Here is a 25,665-nt window from a genome sequence, read left to right on the forward strand (position 1 = left end):
TTAATAGTGGTCAGGGGACCGAGCAGTGGGTCATTTCAAAAACAAAGACAAAAGCTGGCAATTGGTACTTACTAACAGTTAGGACTACTGTATGAATTCTTATAGTAGTATGACTCCTATTTACATTTGTATCTTAGATTCCCAACACAAATGTTGTAGTGTCAAACAATTAGGGATTAGACTGTTATAACATGTCAAAACCATTCCAATCCTGCTAGTGATCAGATGTTCAGGGACAACAATGATATCTTCATTCAATTATGTAGTCAAAATAAGATAAATATAAGTTCCATTCACAAGCTATCTACTAATAGCAGCAAAGGGTAAAAAAACGCTTATATATTCATTACAATAGCACAAACTGTTATAAATATATCTCCATTGCCTTTAGGCTAATGTACCTAATCACATAGCATATACAACATAACTATGATACCATAAGGTATACTTGTTTGTAATCCAAAGTGATGTGTTATCATATGCAGTTCCAGGCTCTAATAGTTAGTATATATCCCTTTCCTTAACCAAAAACAACAATTATATAAAAAAATTTTTTTGGGTTCAAAACCTTCCATAAAGTGACTGGTTATATCAGATTCCCTGACATAGGGATCATAGTACTAATAGTGCCCCCACATACAAAAAGATGAAAATAGTTATTTCCCTGCTCAATGTCTCATTCCCAAATCCCAGTCCCACAGGCCATCAGTTATTATGATCCCCTAATCAAACAATGCCTGCATATAGTTGTGCCCAAATATTAAACTGTTATAGAGTCTTAATTGGCCCAGTATATATCTCAGGCTAGTTTAATCATTCACAACCTGGTGCATCCCAATATAAAAACATATTGTGAGCACCACCCATAAACACAGGCCTGTAGGACCGAACACTGTCGCAAGTGAAACAATCGACCAGTACACGTTTAATACACCTCAGTATTAAGATCTATTCATGTATCAAAAAATGCACACAACATATGTACCAAAACTTCATTTCCACACCGTTTCTATATGCCCTGTATATTTTCAATATCCAACTTAGACTACGACTTCTTTTCTCCAAAGCAAGAAACACATAGTTGCACCAAAATATTAAACTGTTATAGGGTCCTAATAGGCCCAGCATATATCCCAAGCTAGTTTAATAATTCACAATCTAGTGCCCCCAAATATAACAAATATATTGTGAGCACTTCCCATAAACACAGGCCTATGGTAGCGAACACTATCGCAAGTGAAACGGACGCCCAGTACACATTTAGTGCACCTCAATATTTCAATATGCCCATGTATCAAATAAACATACAGCATATATGCCAAAACTTAATTTCCACACCGTTTCTATATGCCCCGCATATTTCAAGTGTCCCATTTTAAACTACAACTTCTTTTCCCCAAAGCAAAAAGGTTCATATGTAGATGTAGACAAAAAACATAAACCCACTGAAAAATTAGTTTAAAATTCAAATGATGGTTTGATACGTCCCTAAACACAACCCATAATCATATAACCAGCTACCAGATAAAAGTATGGCTTATAGACCCTATTTGGTTAGGTACTCATTGCTCAACCAGATATTAATGATAGATAGGCAAACATTGCATTAGACAAAGTGGTATACACAAAAGCATCCTTATTACATTAGTCCCAAATGATTAAACATGTAGGAATCCCAAATGTAAAAGCCCCCACAAGATTTTCAAATGGACGTCACCGTCTATATGCAGAAAGTTTCAGTACCCAATCATCGTACCATGATAAGCCCCAAAACTGTTACACACACATGGTCTGGTTTCCAAACCTTATAAAGTTATAATACACTGAATACACAACCATACATTAATAGTGAATAACAGGCAACGTTACCAAGCCATGTATAAACACAAAATTAGTCCACAATACATTTGTCCCTGCTGGTTGTGCAAATAACCAAGTCCCAAATCCAAAATTCTTCCAAATGGACTTCGCTGTCTTCACCCAAACTGTTCCGATCCACAGGCGCTAAAGCAAACAAAAGTTCCCCTTTAGAAGGGGCAAGGGACACCGGGGGGGCAGAAAGCACAGAAAGAGTGGTCACTCCGGTCTCCCTTCAAGGCCTTTTGGACAACTTCCTGAAATAGGAGATCCTTCTGAAACCACTCAGAATGTGTTGAATTTATCCAAGACTATATTAACGGATGAGCAGGTTGCACTGTTGAATAAAGGTTTGAACTTTATTCCATCTTTCTTTAGTCAAGAATACCACATAGTACAGGATTTGTATGACTTTTGTAGGATGTTAAATCTTAGGCTCTTTTTTGAGGATAATAGGTCAGAACCGTCTGAGGACTTCCGTTTTGGTAGGTCCTCTTTTCAACCCCCTATGAGTAAACATGTATCCATTTTTATGGATTCCATCTTGAGGGATATTCACTTTGAAAACATGGGACATATCATGCTGGCTAGCAATTTATCGAATGATGATAGGACAGCCTTGAATACCTTGTGTGACAATAAAGACATAGTCATTGTCCCTGCTGATAAGGGAGGTGCAGTTGTGGTTTGGAACACTGCGGATTACATTCATGAAGGGTTAACTCAATTGTCAGACGCAAAGTGCTATATGTACATGTCCATAGATCCCACACCAGTATTCAAGGATGAGATTGATGCCTTTTTGCAATTGGCTTTTGAGGAAGGCATCATAAATAAGAAATGCTTGGACTCACTTAAAGTGTCGGAACCATCTAAACAGATATTATATCTTTTACCGAAAATCCACAAGTCTTTGGAAAAACCACCGGGTAGACCCATAGTATCGGGAATAGGCTCTCTGACTGAACCCCTATCAGCTTTCCTCACCAAATATCTTAAACCTTTGTTGGGACATATTAGATCTAGATTGCAGGACACTACACAATTTCTACAGTTAATTAGGGAAACCCAATTGGAACCTGAGTGGTACTTATGTACCTTGGATGTAAAATCATTATATACAAGCATACCGCATTGGGGGTCTCCAATCTTTACAATACTGGTTGGAAAGGGTAAACTTATATTCACCGGGATTCAATACCCTGCTGATTTGTATGTCCGAGCATGTGTTAAACAAGAATGTACTATACTTCCAGGGCCAATGTTATTGGCAGCTCCAAGGAACAGCTATGGGGGCATCATTTGCCCCTATATATGCTGACCTGTTCATGGCTTATGTTGAGGAAACTTTGATCTATGATACATCACACAACATTTTTCAGGTGGAAATGGATATTTGGAGACGTTATCTGGACGACTGCTGGTTGGTGTGGCGGGCTGATGTAGGATACTTGCGGGAATTTGTTGAATATCTCAATGATAATGTCTGGGGACTGGAATTTTCTGTGACATTTGATAAAAAGTCCATTAATTTTTTGGATGTGACGGTGTACAGGAACCCAGACAATACTTTGTCTACGAGGGTTTTCCGCAAGTATCCGCAATATAACACCTTGTTACATGCAACAAGTTTACATCCCCGCCACACAATCAGGAGTATTCCAATATCCCAGTTCATACGTATTAAACGTCTCAGTTCCAACGTGGAGGAATATCAATTGGCTAGTAGGGATCTCAGTCAGAGGTTTATTAACAGAGGATATGATGGATTTGATATTTTGTCGGCTCAGAGTAGAGCCAATCGTCTTGTGAGGGACGATTTACTACAATATCAGAATAAAAACAAGAATCCATCTTCTTCTAACACAAGTGTTAGGTTTATCACCACTTATAGCAGAAATATCAATATGATTAGAAACATCATAAATAAACATTGGAACATTTTATTGGCCAATGATAAGCTGCGAAGTTTTTTGGGTCCCCGTTGTCTTTTTTCATATAAACGTGGTAAGACCTTAGGTTCCTACTTTTCACACTTTAAACATATGGCAAGTGGGGGGACTACTCATAAACAACTGACACTTCATGGTGATGAATTGATTGGGTCATTCCCCTGTGGCCATTGTGGTTCCTGTCAATATATGTTGAAATCCAAGGCATTTACCAGTCGTAATACTAGCAAAGTTTTTGACATTAAGATCTTTGGAAACTGCAGTAGCGACTGGGTGGTGTACCTGGCTTCTTGCTACTGTGGGGGATTCTATGTTGGACAAACTTCCAGAGCCTTAAGAATTAGAATGAACGAACATCGCAGTGATATTAAAAACCACAAGGAGACCAGTGCCCTATATCAACACACATTAAAACACTCCCAAGCGAGATTTACTTTTATGGTTATTGATCGTATTTCTGGAGACAGAACTAATAAACAAGGTTGGCATGGGCTATTGGATCGAAAGGAGAAACACTGGATAATTACACTGGGGGCCTTATTTCACCCGGGATTAAATGACCACTTATAGGGATCATATTGAGTTATCATTAGTACCATTAACAATAGGACACCATGTGGGAAATTTTATTGGTCTCCCTTTATATATGTTTAGGATCATGAATGCCAAATATCCTTGTCCAACACTGAACTGGGTGTTAAGATTTCAAGCTATTGAAGTTGGAATCAGATGTATTGGTACGTTTTTTGTTATCTTTTCATGGTTTGCAAGTGGTGCCTTTTACATATGCATACTAGAGACATTACAGCCTTTATTACTTTTCCAAGAAATGTGCAAGCCCTGATGTTTAGGTTGCAGATCGTAGTATTGTTGATCCCTTTCATTGTATCCCATGTCCATTATAAGTTATACTTAATAACTGACTTATATTGAGATATATATATGTAGATAGACACACCGTAGCTGTTTAATATATGCTCCTTTAAATACAGCATGCAGAAATTGTTCCAATATCTATAATAGTTACTTAATAGCCATGGGGTTATCAATAACAAAATGTTATTAGCACGTGGGTGTTCTACTCAACATGGGAAGATTAAGTAGATCCCCAGCATGAATACATTCAAGATTGAGAAGTTAGACTATAATAACAATTAATCGTACTATTTAATATTGATTTTTTGCATTTATTGGGTGGTCCTTTATCTTGTCTTGGACAGAAACATAATAGGTGTCATGTTTATGGTGGACAAGTGTGAAAGCCATTATGTTCAGGCTGTTATTCTCATTACTGTTGATCCATCTTATGTTCTATGCTTATTATTTGCGCTGCCCACTACCATTCTCTATTTATATACATTTTCATGTATACATACTATATTTGGTCCAATACATGCTCCCCTATGACATAGTATGTTTGAGTCCTTTGAATGTCAGTATTTGATATTTTTATCCATGGTTTTTTTACTGAAAACTGTTGAATAGCCTGTGATAGAGGCTCTTCAAGTATAGTATAATAAAAACCAATTCTAAGTATGTACATATTGTTATATGAATCTGTTAGAATATGTTAATAATTTGTTTTGTTTCATGTAAGTAACTTGTTGGTTACTTTTTCATGTTATGGATGCACCTCACCCGATTATATACACCAATTCTTATTGTATATCTATATGATTTACTTTAAGTGCCCCTAAATATGTATTATAAATAATCCTCAAACTTAACAATATTCATGAGCTCAACCTTTTGATTGGCTCCTGATATGTATTTAAAGGATGATGCAAATGAACTTGATTATACTGTTTTACACTGAAGAAGGCTGTTGGCCGAAACTAGTTTGTATTATTATCAGTATTTAATAAATATATTGAACTCTTGCTGCCTTGCTGGTCTATTTGGAGCTTTCTACTTGGTTTGGACCGTGCATCCTCTCGAGCATAGGACTTGGTACATTATAATAGCAGTGTAGCAATAGTAGCAAGTTGCCAACAGGATGGTGTACTGATATCCTTGTAGGTATATCTGAGCAGGCATTATGCATACCAAAAAGTTTATTATAAAGCGTTCGGGTCTCACACCCTTCCTCAGTACAAGTAAAATAAGCACATTCAGCATTTAAATAGGAGATTAAAATCAAGTCACAAGCTTCAGCCCACCCATTCTCTCATTCAACAATCAATTCTTAAAAAAAATACATAAAAAACTTTTAAAACACATTTAAATATACAGAAATAAAACATTCACTTATTAAACATTTCTAATATCAATTCACTTATACAGCAAAGCAAATAAATATTATATTTACATTTTATAACAATTCACAACTTCTATCCATGTCTTTTAATCAAAATTGGCTTTAAACTAATGGCATTATTCAAACCAGGAAAACAGTCTGCCTGCAATCTAACTATCCATTTAAACTCTTAAAGTTCTAATAAATTATTCATATCCCCTTTTCTTAAACCTGATCGTACTATATCCAATATCCTAAATTTAAAAGTATGCTGCTCTCCCTTATCTTGAATATGCTTACTTAGTGCATTTGTTATAACACTCCTTCTCATATCAGATTTATGATCTATAATCCTTTCCTTAAGCTTCCTAGTTGTCTTACCTACATAGAACGATGAACATAATGTGCAAGTTGCCAAATATACCACTTGCACCATATTACAATTTGTCAATGCTTTCATTGTAAATACTTCTCCCGTAGTGGGGTGTTTAAAGTAATCTGTACCTTCATATAGATCATTACAACAGGAACAATTGTAGCATTTTCTTGTTCCTGCTGTTGTCTCTAATTTCACTGTATTTAATTTAAAATCTTTATAACATAATTTTTGTTTTAATGTTTGTGAATTCCTGTATGCATATCTTGGCCTTTCTCCCACTATTTTAACTATTTCTGGCATGGCCATTAAAATAGGCCAATGTCTTTCTATTAAGTATTCAGATTATAAGTAGTGAGATATCTAACCACATTATTATCCTTATTTATATTTTCCTGATTTTTTATAAGTCCCCCTGTTAATATTGGCCTATATCTGTCAGCCCTTTCTTTTAACACCTCTTCATATGCCATATTTATAATTCGTTCAGAGTAACCATTATTATGAAATTCTTGCTTCATATTATTTGCTTGTTCTTTAAAATAACTCTCAACTGTATTCAATTTACGTATTCTTATAAATTACGATTTATTATTCCCTTAAAGGTGTGGGGGGCGTGCATACTACTTCCATTTATATATCTTGAGGCATCTACTTCTTTCCTATGTACTGTGGATTCTAACAGACTCCCATTTTTAAACAAGTGCACATCCAAATAATTTATGTTAATATTTGATGCCTCCATTTTAAATTTCAAAAAATGTGTTGATGTATTCAGATATTGTAAATATTCCTGTAACTCTAATTGAGAACCACCCCACAACAAAAAACAATCATCTACAAACCTCTTATAGAGAAGTATTTTCTCATTTAATTGAAAATCTTTATTCAATATTACTTCCTTCTCCCATTCATATAAAACTAGGTTTGCATATGTGTTAGCAACTGGGGTACCCATCGCTACCCCAGTTAGCTGTAAGTATGGTTCTCCATCAAATATAAATACATTATGTGATAACACTATTTCAAGGAGTGTGCAAATATTTTCTATTTCCCTTCCACACATTTTTATTTCTTCATTCAAAAAATTACGTACCGCTTCCACACCATATGTATTAGGTATATCGGTAAATAATTATGTCATATCAAGGGTTACCATTATATATTCTTTTGGCTCATAGAGATTACTCCAATTATACAGGCTATCTAAAAAATCATTAGTATCCTTGAGTACTGTAGAACATTTTTCCATATATTTCCCCAGTATATTCTGCAAATATTTAGAAATAGGTTCCGTAATCCAACCACCACCTGATACTATGGGTCTCAGTGGTGGATTTTCAGGATCTTTATGGATTTTAGGAATACCATAAATCTGGGGGATCCTAGGACAAGGGACAGTCAGATAGTTAAACAAATCAATACTTAAATCATCACTAAGTTGTAGCTCATATATAGCCATATTAACTACTACAATCTGTTGCTGTACCTCCAGAAAAGTTATATTCTTAAAAACATCCTCTTTACCAAGAAGTTGCTTAAAATTTTCAAGATATGTTTCCTTGGCTATTATAACCACCCCACCCCCTTTATCTGCTTGTTTTACAATTATCTGGTCACAAGTTTGTAAATCCCTTAAAGCTAAATATTCTGAATATGTTATATTATATCTACTTTTTATCATATTTTTACTATAATACTTCCGTAGTTCATGTTCTACGATATTAGAGAAAGCCACTAGAATAGGGCACAAGTCTGGTGAAAACACACTTAGTCTCTTGCATCTATCTAACATATTCACATTATCATTTTTAAAAAGCATTTTTAAACTAACCTGTCTTAAAAATAATTTCAAGTCAGTAATAGCTTGTACCAAAAATAAAGACTTGCAAGAAGTGTCCAAACAGAGGTTGGAAACCAGGATTCCTTCTTAAAAGGATTTTTTGTTGAAAATCACAAAACACCAATAACGTCAAACCAATCTATACGTTTTCGACAAAGGCAAGTCTTCATCAGAAAGTGATCACTTATATGATACAAAAGGAGGGCTGGGTGGTGGTGCTGCGGTAGCGTTGTCGCCTCACGGTAACATTCACATTATCATTTTTAGAAAGCATTTTTAAACTAACCTGTCTTAAAAATAATTTCAAGTCAGTAATAGCTTGTACAACATTATCCGCAGCATTTGGAATAAATTTCATTCCTTTATTCAAAAGCGACAAATGCGCTTCAGTCAATTAAATATTAGATAGATTAACAGTACCTTTAAAGATTTTCAGCACCGTTTGGTTATTTTGTTCTGAGTAAGCGGACTGCTGTATTTCCTTTTTCCCATAGCAGTAGTTTGTTGCATTTGCTGGTGCTGTTGAGAAGTCTTTGTTGATGGTTGTGGCATTACCTTCTCCGGCTGTTTTAGGCAAAAAGGAGAAAAATAAGTTATCTCTCTTTGGTTATTCTTCCTACTACTTTCTTTGTTCAATTCAGGCATTACTTTAACCTCTCTAATTTTGTCGCGCACTACTGGATCCTTCTTGGTTTCCAAAGCATTTGCCAATACATTCTGCGTAGCGTCACTATCACGTTTATCATTTAAAGGTACAGAGTCTGTATCTGAAGTATGCGATATAACATCATTTTTCGCTGAAATAGTTCTATTATTTGCTTGACGAGACGTTTCCCTTATTACTTCAAAAGTATCTAACTGATCTAGTTAGATTTTTTTATTGCCATTTACATTTTGCACCACATTTTTATGAGCAAAATGCTTGGCGTCTTCTCTCGGCCATGAGAAGATACAGTTACACTTAAAATCATCAATGTCTCTTTTCAACTTGTTCTTTTTCCTTTGTTGCAACTTCACATCAAGGGCACTAATACGGTTCAGAAAACTTTGATACAAATCTGACGATTCATGATGACATGGCATGTCAGTTATAACATTTTCAAGCACATCTATCTCCTCAAGCAATTTACTTTCTATAGGTTCAAATAAAGTATTCATTAAATTCATATAGTCTGCACCCAGTTTCAGATTTAATTGTTGCCATTGTACCAATAAGTCACTGTAAGTGTTAGCATAGGAAGGCATTTTTAATATTCTCAAGCCTCTGGGCACTATACCTAATTTTAAATATGCCTGAAAGCTCAATCTTTGCCACTGCAACTGTTTATAAGATTGAACTTTCTTCTCTAATTTTATTAAAAGTTCTTTAAAATCTTCAGTTGTCTTGTCCATTTCTACCTGAGTAGGATCCACTCCCATCTCAAAGTTCAGTAGTGGATTATCATGCAGTTGTAATAATTTTCTCACTGGACCATCCGGTTCTCTATTAGACATTAGACGATTCCATTATTATAGTCACCACAGTCACCACGACACCACGTCTATCACAGGTCTATCACAGGTTGGCTGAAGCTCTCCTTATCACATGCAGTGTTAACAGCATACACCAATATCCAAACACTAAATAGACAATAATGGTGTCACTGTCAAAATATTCCAAACTACTATAAACACACCAAAAAGTTTATTATAAAGCTTTCGGGTCTCACACCCTTCCTCAGTACAAGTAAAATAAGCACATTCAGCATTTAAATAGGAGATTAAAATCAAGTCACATGCTTCAGCCCACCCATTCTCTCATTCAACAATCAATTCTTAAAAAAACATACATAAAAAACTTTTAAAACACATTTAAATATACAGAAATAAAACATTCACTTATTAAACATTTCTAATATCAATGCACTTATACAGCAAAGCAAATAAATATTATATTTACATTTTATAACAATTCACAACTGGGGATATGAATAATTTATTAGAACTTAAAGAGTTTGAATGGATAGTTAGATTGCAGGCAGACTGTTTTCCTGGTTTGAATAATGCCATTAGTTTAAAGCCAATTTTGATTAAAAGACATAGAGAGAAGTTGTGAATTATTTTCCTTAAATATTATCTTACACCAATGTTGTCATATATTCATTTGGTCTTACACAGTACTGGTTCTGAAACCAGACTTAATGAGGTCTCTCTCTCTCTTTCTTTGTTTTTCTTTCTCTTTCTCTCCTTCTCTAGAGTGTCTGGAGCTGTCCCTCAAGAAAGGACATGGCAACGTTGGGAATACCCACAAAACCATGCTGCACAGTGTTCTACTGTAGGTTTTACCAATAAACAAGAAGTTTGCATCAAAACAAAGAAAGAAAACAGGCCAGGATTCAGAAAGACGTGAGATGTAAGTGCTGCAGCCAAAGGGTCCTTTAAAATGATTGTGAGAAACAGTGATTCAGAAACACATTAGCTGCAATGAAGACAGATCTCGATATCAGATCATTTGCATTAATCTAAATTGCTTGGTGATTAGACATGCTGTGCTGATGGCACATGCATTGGACTGGCACATAGACCCCCCCCTCATTCACTCTCCCACATGCTTGCACTCAGTCAAAAATGCACACAGACATGTGCACGCACATACACACACACACACACACACACACACACACACACACACACACACACACACACACACACACACACACACACACACACACACACACACACACACACACACACACACACACATATATGCATGCATGCATGCAAACATATGCATACATCCACATACATGGACATGTCCCCACATCTTTTGATATTACAGAACATCCATAAATTTGTTTCTTAGAACTGCCCTGTCACTCCTCATGGCCATAACAGTCAGTCAATAATACCAGACATTAGAGTAACAGATATACTATTGTTCAAAACCTGCTTTATGCAGAGATACTTGTTGCACTATTAGTTTTAAATGTGTTTGACAATAATATGCACCAATCCTTGATGTCTAGCCCCCCCACCCCACCCCTTTATGACTTTCTTTGATTGTTAGTCTAGGAATGTTTAGATAAATGACAATCACCCCACCCCACACACTCACAGAGACATCCCCTTGCACACAAAGACATTCACCATATGCTGACACCCCCTCACTTTATCATACTGACAGACACACTGATCCACTGATGCACATACACAGACAAAGACACACATGCTCAGTCTCAGCTGAGACCACTCATTTCCACATATACTCATATGTTTACACACACACACACACACACACACACACACACACACACACACACACACACACACACACACACAAACACACACACTCTTCCACCACTACCAGTTTGCTAAATTGCCAGGCACTTACCTCTGATGTGATCACTGCCATTGAAAGCAATGGGTGAATGCAAATGTTTAGCCATGTTAATTAATGTGGCTGGCAGAACAGATTTAAGCTGCCAAGCATTTCTGTGAATCATTTGGCTATGTGAATTACTTACTGCAGGCATTTCTGGGAGGAAGCACCTGACTCATTATCATATGCCATTCTCCTGGAATGCCTTATTAACATTTGAGTGAAACCCCACTGCAGTACTTCTACAGACCATGTAAAAGCAGTGTTGTAGGGTTGTGTCAGAATTGTAAAGGGCTACTACCCTACTGACAACTGACTTAGGGCTTACTTTTAGCCATATCCCAGTAAAGAGACTGTGTGAAACAAATATTTTACCCTTGCACCTCTCCACTCCCAAAATATACTTATACCAACTCCAAGGTCACAGAAGAAAGAAACTTCAAAGGGAAAAAATATGGGGATCTCTTGTTTCAATCTAACATAAGGGAATGAGTGTTTAAATGTTTCCTGTGATGTTAGGTATGTAGAATATATGGGAAGCCTATTTGAAAACGTCAAGACTTGTAAGCAATAAAGGAGATGGGGAGTGGGGGCATGATGGGAGGAAAATATGTGTCTACTCTGAACTTCAGATTTCAGTGCTAAATTGTTGTTAGGCTTGTGTGCTAGTCTTGCATTGTCCTTAACTAACATCATGCTTGGACTCAAGGATGTTCATAAATGTACATGGAAAAAGAACACCTTTACTCAAAGACCTATAACTGACTTTGTAGTTAAGTCAGTCTGGAGATCATATACTCTTGACAGTCAGAAAAAAGAGAGGAGCTGAAGTATCAGTTGCTTACATTTTGATGATTTTTATCTTATGGGCAGGGCAAATCCAGGAGACACAAATATATAGTGATGGTGACCTAGCAATGCCAGCTATTGCTTTGCTATGATTAGCTCAGCTCTGTCCTCTGGAAGTGCTTCCCTCAAATAACTGAAAAAAGTTTGCAACTGTAAATGTAGTTTGAATTAACCTTGTTCAAGACCTCAAAAGAAGAACTGTGAACAAAGTGATCAGTGCTTGCCATGATAGTAACCCTTGGACACAGTGCTGCTCTGACAGCCAACAGAGGTGAGGGACACTGGCATGTTAAAGAAAGAGGATTTTCCTGCAATGCTAGTGGATAGAGTGTCTGTTTTGTTTATTAAGGGATACTAGCAAGGTTAGAAAGTTTCAGCTGTAGCAGTTGCCAAAGTTAAGGTTGGGTATGGGAAGGGTTTGTGAAGGTCATAGAGAATGAATTTTCTATGGCCTTAGAAAGATTCTGGCAAATTTCAAGGGTCCCCAGAAGAGTAGGTGAGATACTGCCCAGGCTGTTCTTGGCAGAGTTGGAGAAATGTGGACCTTAACTAGGGACATTGCTGAGAGGAGAAATTAACACTTAGATGAACTTCTATATTTGAAATTCAAGCCTTGCTCTGAGAAGGAGGTATGAGCTCAGGTGGTAAAATTGCATACATTTTCGTGGACGATGCCACTGCAGTGAATAAACATGTTTGCTGCAGGAAGGCTGCAAAAGTGGATGATGTTAATTTAGAAATGCTGAAGGCACTAGACATTTTTGGGCTGTCATATTTAACATATAATTTTATTGCTGTATGGGTCAATGGGCAGTAACCCTCAATTATCAAAAATGGGTAGATGTCCCCATTTTCAAAAAGGATAAAGGAACAGTTGTATTCCATTTATTGAGGTAGCCCATGCCTCAGCATCACTAGGAAAGCATGTATCAGGGTACTAGAAAGAAGACTACATTCAATAGTCAAGTTTTTAATTCAGGAAGACTTTTTTTGCTTTTCAGGGCACAGCAGGATTCTTATTCTGGGCCATTCATTTGTATTTTGGGCAACAAAACACATATCAGTGAGGTCTGTTAGAGTTTTGTTGGGGCTTGAACATTTAAAATGGCACATGATGATGATTTTTATGGTTTCAGAGAAATGCATTAGAACCAACTGTTACTTAGATTAGATGAGCTACAGGCAGTGTTGGGCTTTCTTCGAATTATTGTATTCCACTTTGGAGAAATGATTTAAGTAAAATGTTTAAAGTGTAAATAGTAAAGGGTATGGTTGCAATGAAGCAAAGGCTTCCTTGGGATATTGTAGTTTTGCCTGAGATAATTTGTGTTCTAGCTTGGAGAAATGTTTTTATTTTTAAAAGAATGGGGATGGCCAGGTGTTTTTATTTTCTTTTTTGATTGCAAATTATTGAGAACCAATCTTTGTCTGGATCTTGCTGTATAAGATCACTATAAGATTACAGGCATCCAGCTAATAGGGACCCAGTATGATACTGGTCAGATGGTATTTCCCTAAATTATGTTGTTCAAGATTTGCATGATGTGCATACTTCATTATTATTATAAGCCTTAGTGTGGGATTTCAAGTTTGATGTGTTCAATGATTTGGTGGAATCATAGGAGAAATATGGGAATAGCCAGTTTTAAGGCAATCTCGTGGGCAGTGTTAGAAAAGTCCACTTTGGTGTAGGGACTACTCTTCCCCCCCTTTATTTTTCCTTTGAGTTGTTTGCATACTTTGAGATAAATGGTGATACACTCCACTAAGACAGATTTGAGTGTTTTGCAGTGAGCTGTATGTTTAACTCTGGTTATAGCAGTTCTGCTATTCACTGTGGATTTACAATGCTGCTAAATAATTGTTTTCTTTGTAATTGTTTTGTGCAATAATGTTTATGTTATGACTTTTCGTGCATTGATGTTTATGTTGTTATGACTTTTTACATGTGTTTATCATGCAAAGCTTTTGTCTGTTGATAAGTTTGTTCACAATGGCTTTAGTGATGTGTTTATTGTGTTGGGACAGGGTTATGTGGAAAATCAAATGTTCTGCACAATTTACATCTAGCAGTCAAACACCTCCTTGTTCCCTTCCAACATTCAGAGAACTTTCAACCTTCAGATTTATGAGATGCCAAGGACTAAAAAGATAGCTGAGGGGTGGCATAGACTACAAACGTTTTGCTAGAAAGAAAACAGTCTGATTTGTGTGCTGTAATAAATATGTTTATTTATGTTTAAGGTTGTGTTGGTGTCCATTTACTCTTGTAGATGCACACTGAGGAGAAGAGGGGGAAATACATTTATTTCAGAAAATCAGTGTTCATATGAATGTGTGGAGCTTCTTTGCCTTCTGTCACTTTCTTCACAAGCATTATTTATAGTTTGTAAGTATATTATTCATATGTGTTTTGAGATGTCAGTAGAATTGAAGCATTACTTACATATGTTAGATATGTTGGGTTTTGTTGTGCTACACCTTCAGTGTTTTTTCTTTTTTCTTTTTTTCTTTTGGTTTTGCTTATATTTTAGTGTTTGATGATAGCTGATATGGGCAGGTCATGCACCCTTGCAAGATCCATGGTAGCATACATTTTGGGGATTTATTTACATATGATTCTCCAGAACAGGACAGATAGTTCACTTTATACCTTCCCAGCAATTCATGTCTTTCCTTTAAGGGATTAAATGTCAAATAGCAGCAAAAAAGCAGAGTAAATATATATTTATATGTATCTATCTATATATTTATCTGTATCTATATATATATATATATATATATATATATATATATATATATATATATATATATATATATATATATATATATATATTTCATTATTAATCAGTTTCCAAATACCTAGTTACAGTGTAAAGGCACATTCTAGTCTAGGTTCTTGAACTTCATCTTCAGTTCATATACTCATTCCCACACTGGTGACAACAGCACTCTACATTCTCTTGCACTTTAACAGGAAATCCTTACTCAGATCTATAATCAGGTGATTATGAACTGTAAATGTTCATAAAGCAATGCTTTATGAGGTTGAAGGCCAAGACAATGCAGCTTCTATGGTGGAATATACTTCCAGCACCGGCCTTGTCACTTAATGTACTACTGCAAAGGTTACAGAGTCTCAGAAACAAGACAAATATGTTGTTTTTACACAGAAAAAAGTAGGTATATTTTCCTTTCTTCATTTTATTAAAAACATCCATTTTGAAACATTATTTTCAATGTAATGCAATCTGAGTAGTTATATTTCTGCAGAAGAACTGCCCACCTCTTTAAGCAAATATACTTTTGGTTGAAAATTTAATATAAATAAATGTTCAGAATCTTATAATGTTACCAATATCTAAAGAAGAAGGCAATAAATGGCTTTCACTTCTGATTTTTATGCCATGCATACATGTTTTCCAGTTTGGACATTATAAAGAAATGCTGAGTTGCAAACTTTTCTCTTTTTTTGTTTGTTTTTATATAAGATATATTAATTGTTAAACAATTTTATGAAATAATTATTATTTCAGAAGAGCTGGGATGAAATATTTTACCTGACAAAAGAATAACAAGGGCTTTTCTGAACCATAAATAGTAGAAACCATAAATTATGGGGTCAAGTGCAGAATTTACATATGCTATCCATACTAAGACATCATATACATATGCTGGTATAGTATAATTAAGGAAAGGATCAATGGCAAAAGTAGAATAAAGAGGAGTCCAGCAGAGCACAAATGTAGTCATAATGATACCTAATGTCTTCGCTGCTTTTCTTTCTTTGACACTGGAAATTTTGTGTCCCATTTCTAATGGATTGGATTTGTCTGACATATTAATAATCTGAGCATGATGTTTTGCTACAATAAAAATGTTGACATACATAACTGTCATTACAGTACAAGGAATTAAATATGCTACAACAAAGGTTGTAACTCCCAAAACTTTATTAAACACAACACTACAAAAACCTTCACAAGAAATTGAGATAGCATATTCTTCAATTCCCACTAAATTTACATCTGAGAAAGTTAAGGAAAATACACAAATAATTGGCATGGTCCAGCTTAGCCCAATAAACATCATTGTAACTGAAAAGGTTATTTTGATGGAGTAGTGCAGAGGGTGACATACAGCATAGTAACGATCAACAGAAATGAAGAAGAGGTGAAAGGCAGATACAATGGAGAGAGATCCATCAACACTAGAGTGCATTTTGCAAAGTAAATTTCCAAAATACCAACAATTTGTTATAGACCTTATTATGCTATAAGGCATGACAAGAAACCCTAAAAGAAAATCTGCAAAAGCCAGCGAACAAATTAAAAAATTGGTTGGTGAGTGGAGACATTTGAAGTGTGAGATTGAGATAATAACAATCAGATTTCCACCAACTGTAATGAGCGTGGAGCCAATCATGAAGATATACATTACTATTGCAATATTTCCTACGTAACTGTACTTTAGGCAAGATGTATTGATTGATGGGAAACAGGACTGACTGTCTCCCAGGCTTGAGTTTAGAGGAAATATCATTGACTCTGTATACATTTTAAATATTAATCATATAATCAAAAAAGTAATGTGCTGCATATTACCAGGTATATAAAATGAAACTACTTCTTTCCATATAGAATATATGCACTCATTTCCTGTAGCAGTGTATCATAACCTCTACGTTTGTCAGTGACACACCAAGTAGTTTCTCAAATAATTTCTTTTTAGTGGACACATACAGTGATGTTCATCTAGTTCTTCTCTGCAATTCACCTGAAATGCAAAATAAAGCCACAAAGAGTGTTAAAAACATAATTAAACTGACATATCTCTATTAGTCCAGCAGGTGGATCTAGAAATATTAGCAAGTATTCTGTAAAATTATATAAATCAATTCATATGTATACTATCCAAATTGAGTTGCAGTTAAATTATTAGTTTTGACACTTGTATAAATTGCATCTGTTAATCATATGTTTGTAAGGGAAGAAAGCTATACTATTCATGATAAAAAAGTTCAGTCTTCTATAATCAGTGCAGTAGCTAAATAAAAAGTGTGAGTGTGTCTGTGTGTGTGTGTGTGTGTGTGTGTGTGTGTGTGTGTGTGTGTGTGTGTGTGTGTGTGTGTGTGTGCGTGTTTATGTATGTGTGTGCGTGTGTGCGTGTGTGCGTGTGTGTGTGTGTGTGTGTGTGTGTGTGTGTGTGTGTGTGTGTGTGTGTGTGTGTGTGTATTTGTCTCACCAGGATTCAGCAAGCTCTGCATGGTGTGCAGGAATAGTGCAAAAGCTACTGCATGCAATATTGCCGAAGAGTGATCCAGGAATGAGCTCTTGTGGTGTGCATGAGCGCTCTTACACTAGTCCTGCATGGGCACAGCTCCTGTATGCTAATTACCCAATTTGCAGGTGAAAACCATGCAAATGAGGTGAATTAGTGATCCAGGAAGCAGGCAGGCATCTGTGCAGGAATAGTGTAACCTGCAGAAATGTATTTGGCTACTAACCAAATACATTTCTACAAATTGCAGAACGGAAGCATGACAGCTCCAAGAAAGCATGCATTCAATGTAGCAGGCATTCCAGTGGCCAAATATATGACCATTGGCATGGTAAATGGTTGCAAAATTATAAAAAATAACTTTTTTTGGTCTATTTTGGCCATTTTAAGCATAGGGCAGCAGTGTGCAAATGGGATCGGGATGACAATAAGAAAAAAAAAGTTGGAAATAAGCTTTTAAACCAAAATCAGCGTTCTGCCATAATAGTCAATAGCATGCATAAGACAACAATACCATGGAATAGTGATTGCTAAGGGGGAAGGCTGATTGACAATTTTGTGACCATACATTAGCAGTCAGGTTTATGCAAATGAGGGGATTGATACTGAATCACAGATTACCCCTCACTGTTAGCTTGCAACCAACCATGTAGGTGCAGCAACACCATGGTATAAGCATAAGAGGTAGATGACCTCATAAGTGGGAGTGTCATGCATGTTGTAAGCTTATTGGAGCTCTGTGGCCCGTGCTTGCCTTTAGCTAAGTACAGCTAAGGAAAGGGGGGTTGTCTGAGGCTGCCTAGCAGTGTTTACATTGCCTAAACGGTTGTGCGCACCACACACCAGGTTTTAAGCAAAAAAAAAAAAAAATAGGAAATAGCAGCTTTGTTCACGTCTGAGCACTGGGTATGCGCAGTGCACCTCAGGGCTTAAATGGGAAGGCAATGGGAAGGGAAAACAAGGAGAACTAGCATAGCTGGCAGTTGAAATGTATCAGAATCAGTCAGTTACACAGGCAGCATATCAGCCCAGCACACTACTATAAACTATGCAAACACCTTTCACTCTGTTTTTTTCCACACAAACTCTACAACACTGGTGTACAGAGACGGGGAAATTATACCTGACAAAACTAACAAAATGATAGGGGCTGCTGTCGCTCTCATACATCAACATGTGAAAGAGGCTGAGGGTGGTGAGGATGTGAATGCTGATGACTAACCCACAGTGAGGAGATGGAGAAGGGTGTGCAGACCCAGGATAACCTACCAGGGCTACATGAGCTGGAGATAGTGGGGCACTATAGGGTGGACAGGGACATCCTACAGCAAATTGTTGAGCTGTGCTGGCCACGCCTCACACACAGAACCAACAGAGGGGAACTCATCCCAGTGGATACCAAGGTATGTGTAGGCTTAAGAATACTACCCACAGGTACCTTCAAAAGGCCGACTGGGGATATTATGGGGATCTCACAGACATCAGCATCCAGGGTACTCCACCAGTTCCTGGATGCCATGTCAACACATGACATTTAGCACATATATTTCCTCAACACCCATGAGGCGTTGCCCAGCAATAGGCGTCTCTTCCATCAAATAGCAGAATACCCTGAGGTAGTGGGTGCTATAGACTGCACGCACATACACATCAAAACACCACCCGGTGAGTGGGGTAGGGTCTACATAAACCACAAGGGCTTACCCTCCATCAACTGCCAAGTTATGTGCGATGTCTAGGGCATTATAATGAATGCGTGTGCTGGCAGCCCTGGTAGCTATCACGCCTCCCACATCTAGCATATGACACAGCTGTAACAGAGCCAGTAGCGACATTCCGTATGGCCACCTAGTGGTGGGTGTTGGTTATGCACTGGAGCCGTGGCTGATGACACCTATCAGAAATGCACACACCTGAACAAGAACTCCATAATGAGGCACACGCACAAACCAGAATCATAATAGAGCATGTGTTTGGGATGCTCAAGTCACAGTTCCGGTGCCTGGACATATCCAGTAGAGCCTTGCAGTACTCTCCAGCTAAATGTACACAAATTTTCATTGTATGTGCTATGCTACACAATATGATCCTGCGGAAACAGCTGCAGCAGGAACAGCATGGGGCAGGGCCACAGAGCCTCCCACCATTGCAAAGGCCAGCACAGGCACAGAGTGACTTGGAGGAGGAACAATTTAAGCCTGCCCATGTAGGCAGAAAGGGATCTAGATTATAATATCGAAGTCTAACAACTTCAAATGTTATAATATCAAACCCAGTAGAGTCAACTCTGGAAATAGCGAAGCTGCAGAACACCGAATACTTTCCTAGGGAAAGTATTCAGTGGGCCGTTTCTGCAGCTTTGCTATTTCCTCAACTGTGGAGTGAAGGTTACGGACCGGGTTAAGGTAAGTGTGCGAATGAAGGTGAGTGTGCGATGGGCATGGGTTAGGTGAGTTAGGGTTAGGGCACAGGTCAGGTAAGTGTGCGATTGTGTGGATGTGAGGGTTATGGTGGGGTAGGTGAGTTAGGGTTAGGGAGTGGATAAGTTGAGTGTGCGATAGTGACGGACCTTAGGGTTAGGGTTGGGTTAAGGTAAGTGGATAGCTAGTGGTGTATGTATGGTTTAGTGTAGGGTTTTGTTGAAGTGTGTGTGTGTGTGTGTGTGTGTGTGTGTGTGTGTGTGTGTGTGTGTGTGTGTGTGTGTGTGTGTGTGTGTGTGTGTGTGTGTGTGTGTGTGTGTGTGTGTGTGTGTGTGTGTTATTTATTTTGGTGTGCTTGTGTTGTGTGTATGTTTCTCGGAACAGCAATTTTTTTCCCTGGGAAAAATGTCGCTATTCTGACTGTTCGGTATTCTGGTGTTTCGCTCTACTGGGGTCGATACTATAACATTCAAAGTTGTAAGACTTCAAAGTTATGATATAGACCTGGCAGAAGGAGGCATGCCCAGTATGCCCAGGCTTGGGCAAAGAGCCAATGCATAGCACATACACTGACATGATAGGATCCCAGGGAAGGACACCTCTCTTTCACTCACACATACAGTAAAAGGGATGCAAAACATGACACTACCTTTGCTTTATCATGTATAGGAAGTGTACTATGTGCATCCAATATAGTCAGCCCTCCAGCACCATCCTCAATACTGGCACAGCCACAAGGTATGTCACTCTTCCTATTAGTTGCTGAATGGAATAGTATGTTCTGCTAGTTGTAGCTATGGTATGGATGTAAGCATGCAAGGGAAATGGGTGGCTGAATGGGATGGCAACAGATAGTGGACACCTATATGGGCAGCATGAAATCCATAACAAATACTGGTGTCAACAAAGTTGGCACTTCTAGACAAGGTGAAAAATCCCACTGCAGCACATTTGGTGGCCCAAATGTGTGTCCATAGGACACACACATGCATGTCAGTGATGCTCACATACCCAACAACAGCCTCAGCCAGCAGGACAGGTGTAGCTGACCATAAAGAAAGGCTGTGCTAAGACCTCCAATTAATGGCAATGGAGACAGGCCTCTCCAGACCTACACAGACAGACTACAACAGGTCAGGCAGTTGTATGTTAGTTCTGAAGGGTAAGAAGTCTGAAACTGAACTGTAGGTCAGTAAAACCTAAGATCTGTACTCTACTGATATGCCTCTAGTCTGTATGATAGGTCAGAATACAAAATGAAATGAAAGCCAACAGAGTACCTGAAATACCAGTACAGTCATAGCAAATCTTTACACTTGTCAGGTGTGCCCCCACCCCCACAATCCTATGTAGAAATGCAGTAACATTTACGTGTGGGTTACATAACAGTGGAGCACAAATTACCTGAGTGGGCCCAATTTACACGCTAGATTGTTGCATGTGTACAGTATGGAGGACTCTGTGTGTTAGGTTGTTGTGTGTTGTATAGTGTGTGGAGGTAGTCAGCATGTAGCCATGGAGGGTTATGTCCTGGTGGCCTATGGCCAGTACCGTCAATGACAGGGCCATGTTCTGACAACTGCAGTCACAACCACAATGCATCCCAGCAAGACCCAATTAAGCAATCATCCATACTCATTGTTCAGATGTCAATATCTGTCACCATCTGAAAGAAGGACATGCCATGAATGTGGGCCAATATATACACACAGTACACAGGTGGAAGTACCCTAGACAGAGTACATAAAATGTAACTGTCAACTGCACACATCTTTGGAATTGTACATACAGGTTAGCTGCACATTACTTGTCTGTATAGTATGGAATACTGATGTATTCTGGCCAATCACTGGCAGATGACAAAAGGCACAGTTATGAAGTAATGAGAGACTGCCTATGTCCCCACACATGGCAGTATAAGGGGAATGTTCCACATATATCTGTGAGTCAGCTGCAAGAAGCTTCCATATCACACATGCACTCAGCTTACCCCACCATCAGCCACAGGTTTATCACAGGTCATATCCTTGCTGTTGGGAATGAGTACAGTATGACCTCCACTTTTGTATGGGAATACCCAGAGAATGCAGCATGCTGAAGAGGTGTCCCATGCAGGTGTGTCCCTAGCTGTAAGCAGCACCCTACCAGCATCCAGAACAATGGTTTAATATGGACAGGAACTATTGCCATTAACACCTCGGACACTTACCCTGTCACCCCAGGGAAATCCAGTGACTCACAGCCTGAGACTGTAGGAGTGACAGAATGGACTGGCCTGCTACAGATGGCCTGCATCACTACCAAATGCCTTACAGTCCTCTGTCAAAGGCCTGTGCCTCACAGGTACTGCCATTGTTTGTTATCTCATGGGGTCCCACCTAAATACATAGCACAGTTAACAGAACACAAACGTAAGGCCATGTTGACAAATCCCAGTAGCATACCCACCACATCCTACTGCATGATCTGTGGACCAACACCTAAATAACGCTGGGATGAAGGGACAACTATAGGGATACTTTGCAGATATCACTTGCATAATGTTAAGAGGAGGATAGAATAACAGTGTGGGGGGGTGTAGAAGCATGGACACCATGGATTGTGTGAAGTCTGAAACTCTGATGTGTGCCCATACCACCCCTGCCTGCAAACCCAGTAATGGCTGGCTACAAACCCGCTCATAAACCACAATGTGAAGGGGAACTTTCCAGATATATAAACCCTGCCTCTGGGTAACCTGGATGAATCTGTACAGCTGAGAGATATGGCCACAGCAGGATATGGCCATTCTGTTATGTCAATAGATGTACAAGCAGGGGATCTTCAGCCACCACAGTACCCAGGTGCTGAACCATTTACAAAGACCCATCGGTAAGCATTTCCAGCTACCCCTCCAGAATAGCATCGGGGTGCAAGAATATGTAGGCTGCAGAACACAATACTGGACACAGCTTCATTCATCTTGTATTTCCCAGGAAATAACTGTGAGCAAATAAGTATATCTGTCAGTAGTTGATGACATAATACATCACAGTGTAAAACAGTATATATGCCTGAATATTTCTGCTAACACCAACCATGTAACACAAGCAGGACAGACACAATAGTTACAGTATCCTGCTATCTTTCGCCCATTGAGACTCCATATTGCCAACCTATCTACAGATATCCTGCAGAAACAGGTTGCTAGCTGTAGGTGTAGAACAAAAAATCCTGCACTGGTGTACAACCTACCTGGAATGGTTTTACACATTTAATACAGAAGGTCATACTGCTCCTACACTTAGAGAAATTAAGCCCATGTCTGACAACAACAGTGGACTACATATCTGTCAGTTGCAGATGTCTGTGCACACATACCACATTGTACACCATTCATGCTTTGCACACACATTTGATAGGAATACTCACACATATCCAAGGACAACACATTATAATAGGTCAAACATGCACACACCTAGATGTGGGGAAGAAAGAGGCAGACAGTGACAGAGATTGCCATCATGAGGCCTGTCCCACCCTCGACACATCCAGTTGGCCAATATCACAAGATGTGCCAATGTCAATCACTGTAGACATTTAATTTTGGTAGCCATCAGCCCTATAGTGTCTGTGGTGCTTGTGATAACTGAGTAACCTGATATTACAAATCAGTATTCATCTAGCCTTTGTATACCCAGTCCTGTCAAATGTAAAGTTGTCTATGACTGAGTGTTGTGTGTGTGTTTCCAGAGGATTGATTTATGGCCTCTTCACACACACTGCACTTCCCATAGCCCATGTTAACACTCATGTTGATTTCAGTCAACTTGAAATAACCCTATGGCCAATTCTCAGCCCCACAATCTCTGTGGCATGTGCGATAACTGTGTAATGTTATAGTGTAACATGCTAGTTAGGTAGGAGTTTTAATCCCAGACATGGCAAATGTGCATGTGTAGAGATTAATGATTTTGAGGACATTCACAGTCACTACACCTCCCATTGCCCTACTTTAACAAGCCTGCTGATATCAGTCACCTTGAAATGCCTCTTTGGACAAAGGCTAGCCCTAAAAGCTCCATGGAGTGTGCAATAACTGTGTAATGCTATAGTGTAACATACTAGTAAGGTAGTAGTTCTAATCCCAGATGTGGCAACTGTGAAACTCTGTGTGTGTGTACAAATTAATGATTTTGAGGCTATTCACAATCACTACACCTCCCATTTCCCTGCTTTAGCAAACCTGCTGATGTCAGTCACCTTGAAATACCCCTGTGGGCAAGGTCTATCCCTGTAACCTCAATGGCGCGTGCTATAAATGTAGAACAATGTAATAGCAGTAACTGCCCAAGTATGGGTTTGAATCTCATCTGTGGAAAGTGTTTGTGTGTATACCTCAAAGATTTTGGCCCCAGTTACACCCAGTACACATCTCAAAACCTGACTTTAGCAGTCCTGCAGATATCATCCTCCTTAGAAGTACCTGCTGCCAACCCTTAACCATGTCAGGTCAGTTGTGCATGTGGTAAATGCATAACATAATGGTTGGTAAAGATTGTTAGATAGAGGCTTGAACCTCCACCCTGGCAAATGTAAATTTGTGTTTAGGGTAAAATTATTTTTGGGATCTCTCACCCACTACAACACCCAATGCCAGTATTTACAAGGGCTGGTGGTGTTCCTCATCTTAGAAGTACCTTGGTACAGCATTGATCCTATAAGCTCCATAGCGCATGCGTTAAATGCGGTACACTGTCGTAACGATATATAGTTAGACAGGGGTCTGAATCTCAGTACTGGCAAGTGTTTGTGTGTGTGTCTGTCATCAGTATCCTATGTGGAGGTTGCTGTGATTGTGTAAAAACAGTATGCATTCTGGGGTGGGATTTAGTAATTCATTATATTTAGGACTTAGTATATGTCACAATGTTCACCTTACAAGGATAACAGATGTCAAACATAAGAGAGGCTGGTGTAGACAATCCATAGCCGTACATGTGACATTATGGATTGGTGAACAATATAGGCACCCTTGTATTACTCAGAGAACACTCTCCACCCATGTCTCATAAACACACTTGGCTAGGCAACAACCACTATATTGGTAGTTCTCTGCATATTGTCTCAAAGATAGTAACCATGGTGTGATTGCAGTGGACTACATGCCTGTTCACCACAACAGTGCCACTGACATCAGAAAGTACTGTGATGTGTTACATCTCCTGAGTGTGTGTTATCCAGCAAGTAAAAGGACATGGCGCCCTGTTCCATCCCTACAGTAGGCAAATAAATGCTTAAAGTGGTCCTTTTGCTATGTTCCTCACTGGATGCCTGCAGCAACTGTAGAGTATGCAAATGTAACCCACAAAGGGAATACCATGCCTTATACACATGCCCTGTATGGACAGTCACCACTAACTCCAGTGAATACCTGTATCATGCTGTCAATGGAGGTGCAAGCATAACCTCACTTCCATAGCCAGGTCTCCCCAAATGAGGTCAGGAATGCTAC

General features: G+C 38.5%; 1 protein-coding gene across 1 annotated transcript; it reads right to left on the minus strand.

Annotated features, from left to right (window-relative positions):
• Window positions 1-15,984: 15,984 nt before the first annotated feature.
• On the minus strand, window positions 15,985-17,013 carry LOC122789822 (trace amine-associated receptor 4-like). Its single transcript, XM_044057261.1, has one exon. It carries the CDS (start codon window positions 17,011-17,013, stop codon window positions 15,985-15,987), a length of 1,029 nt encoding a protein of 342 aa, XP_043913196.1.
• Window positions 17,014-25,665: the final 8,652 nt, after the last annotated feature.

This window comes from Protopterus annectens, chromosome 15.part0 (genome assembly GCF_019279795.1).
Source record: "Protopterus annectens isolate FY-2018-M chromosome 15.part0, PAN1.0, whole genome shotgun sequence".
NCBI classification, from domain to species: domain Eukaryota; kingdom Metazoa; phylum Chordata; order Ceratodontiformes; family Protopteridae; genus Protopterus; species Protopterus annectens.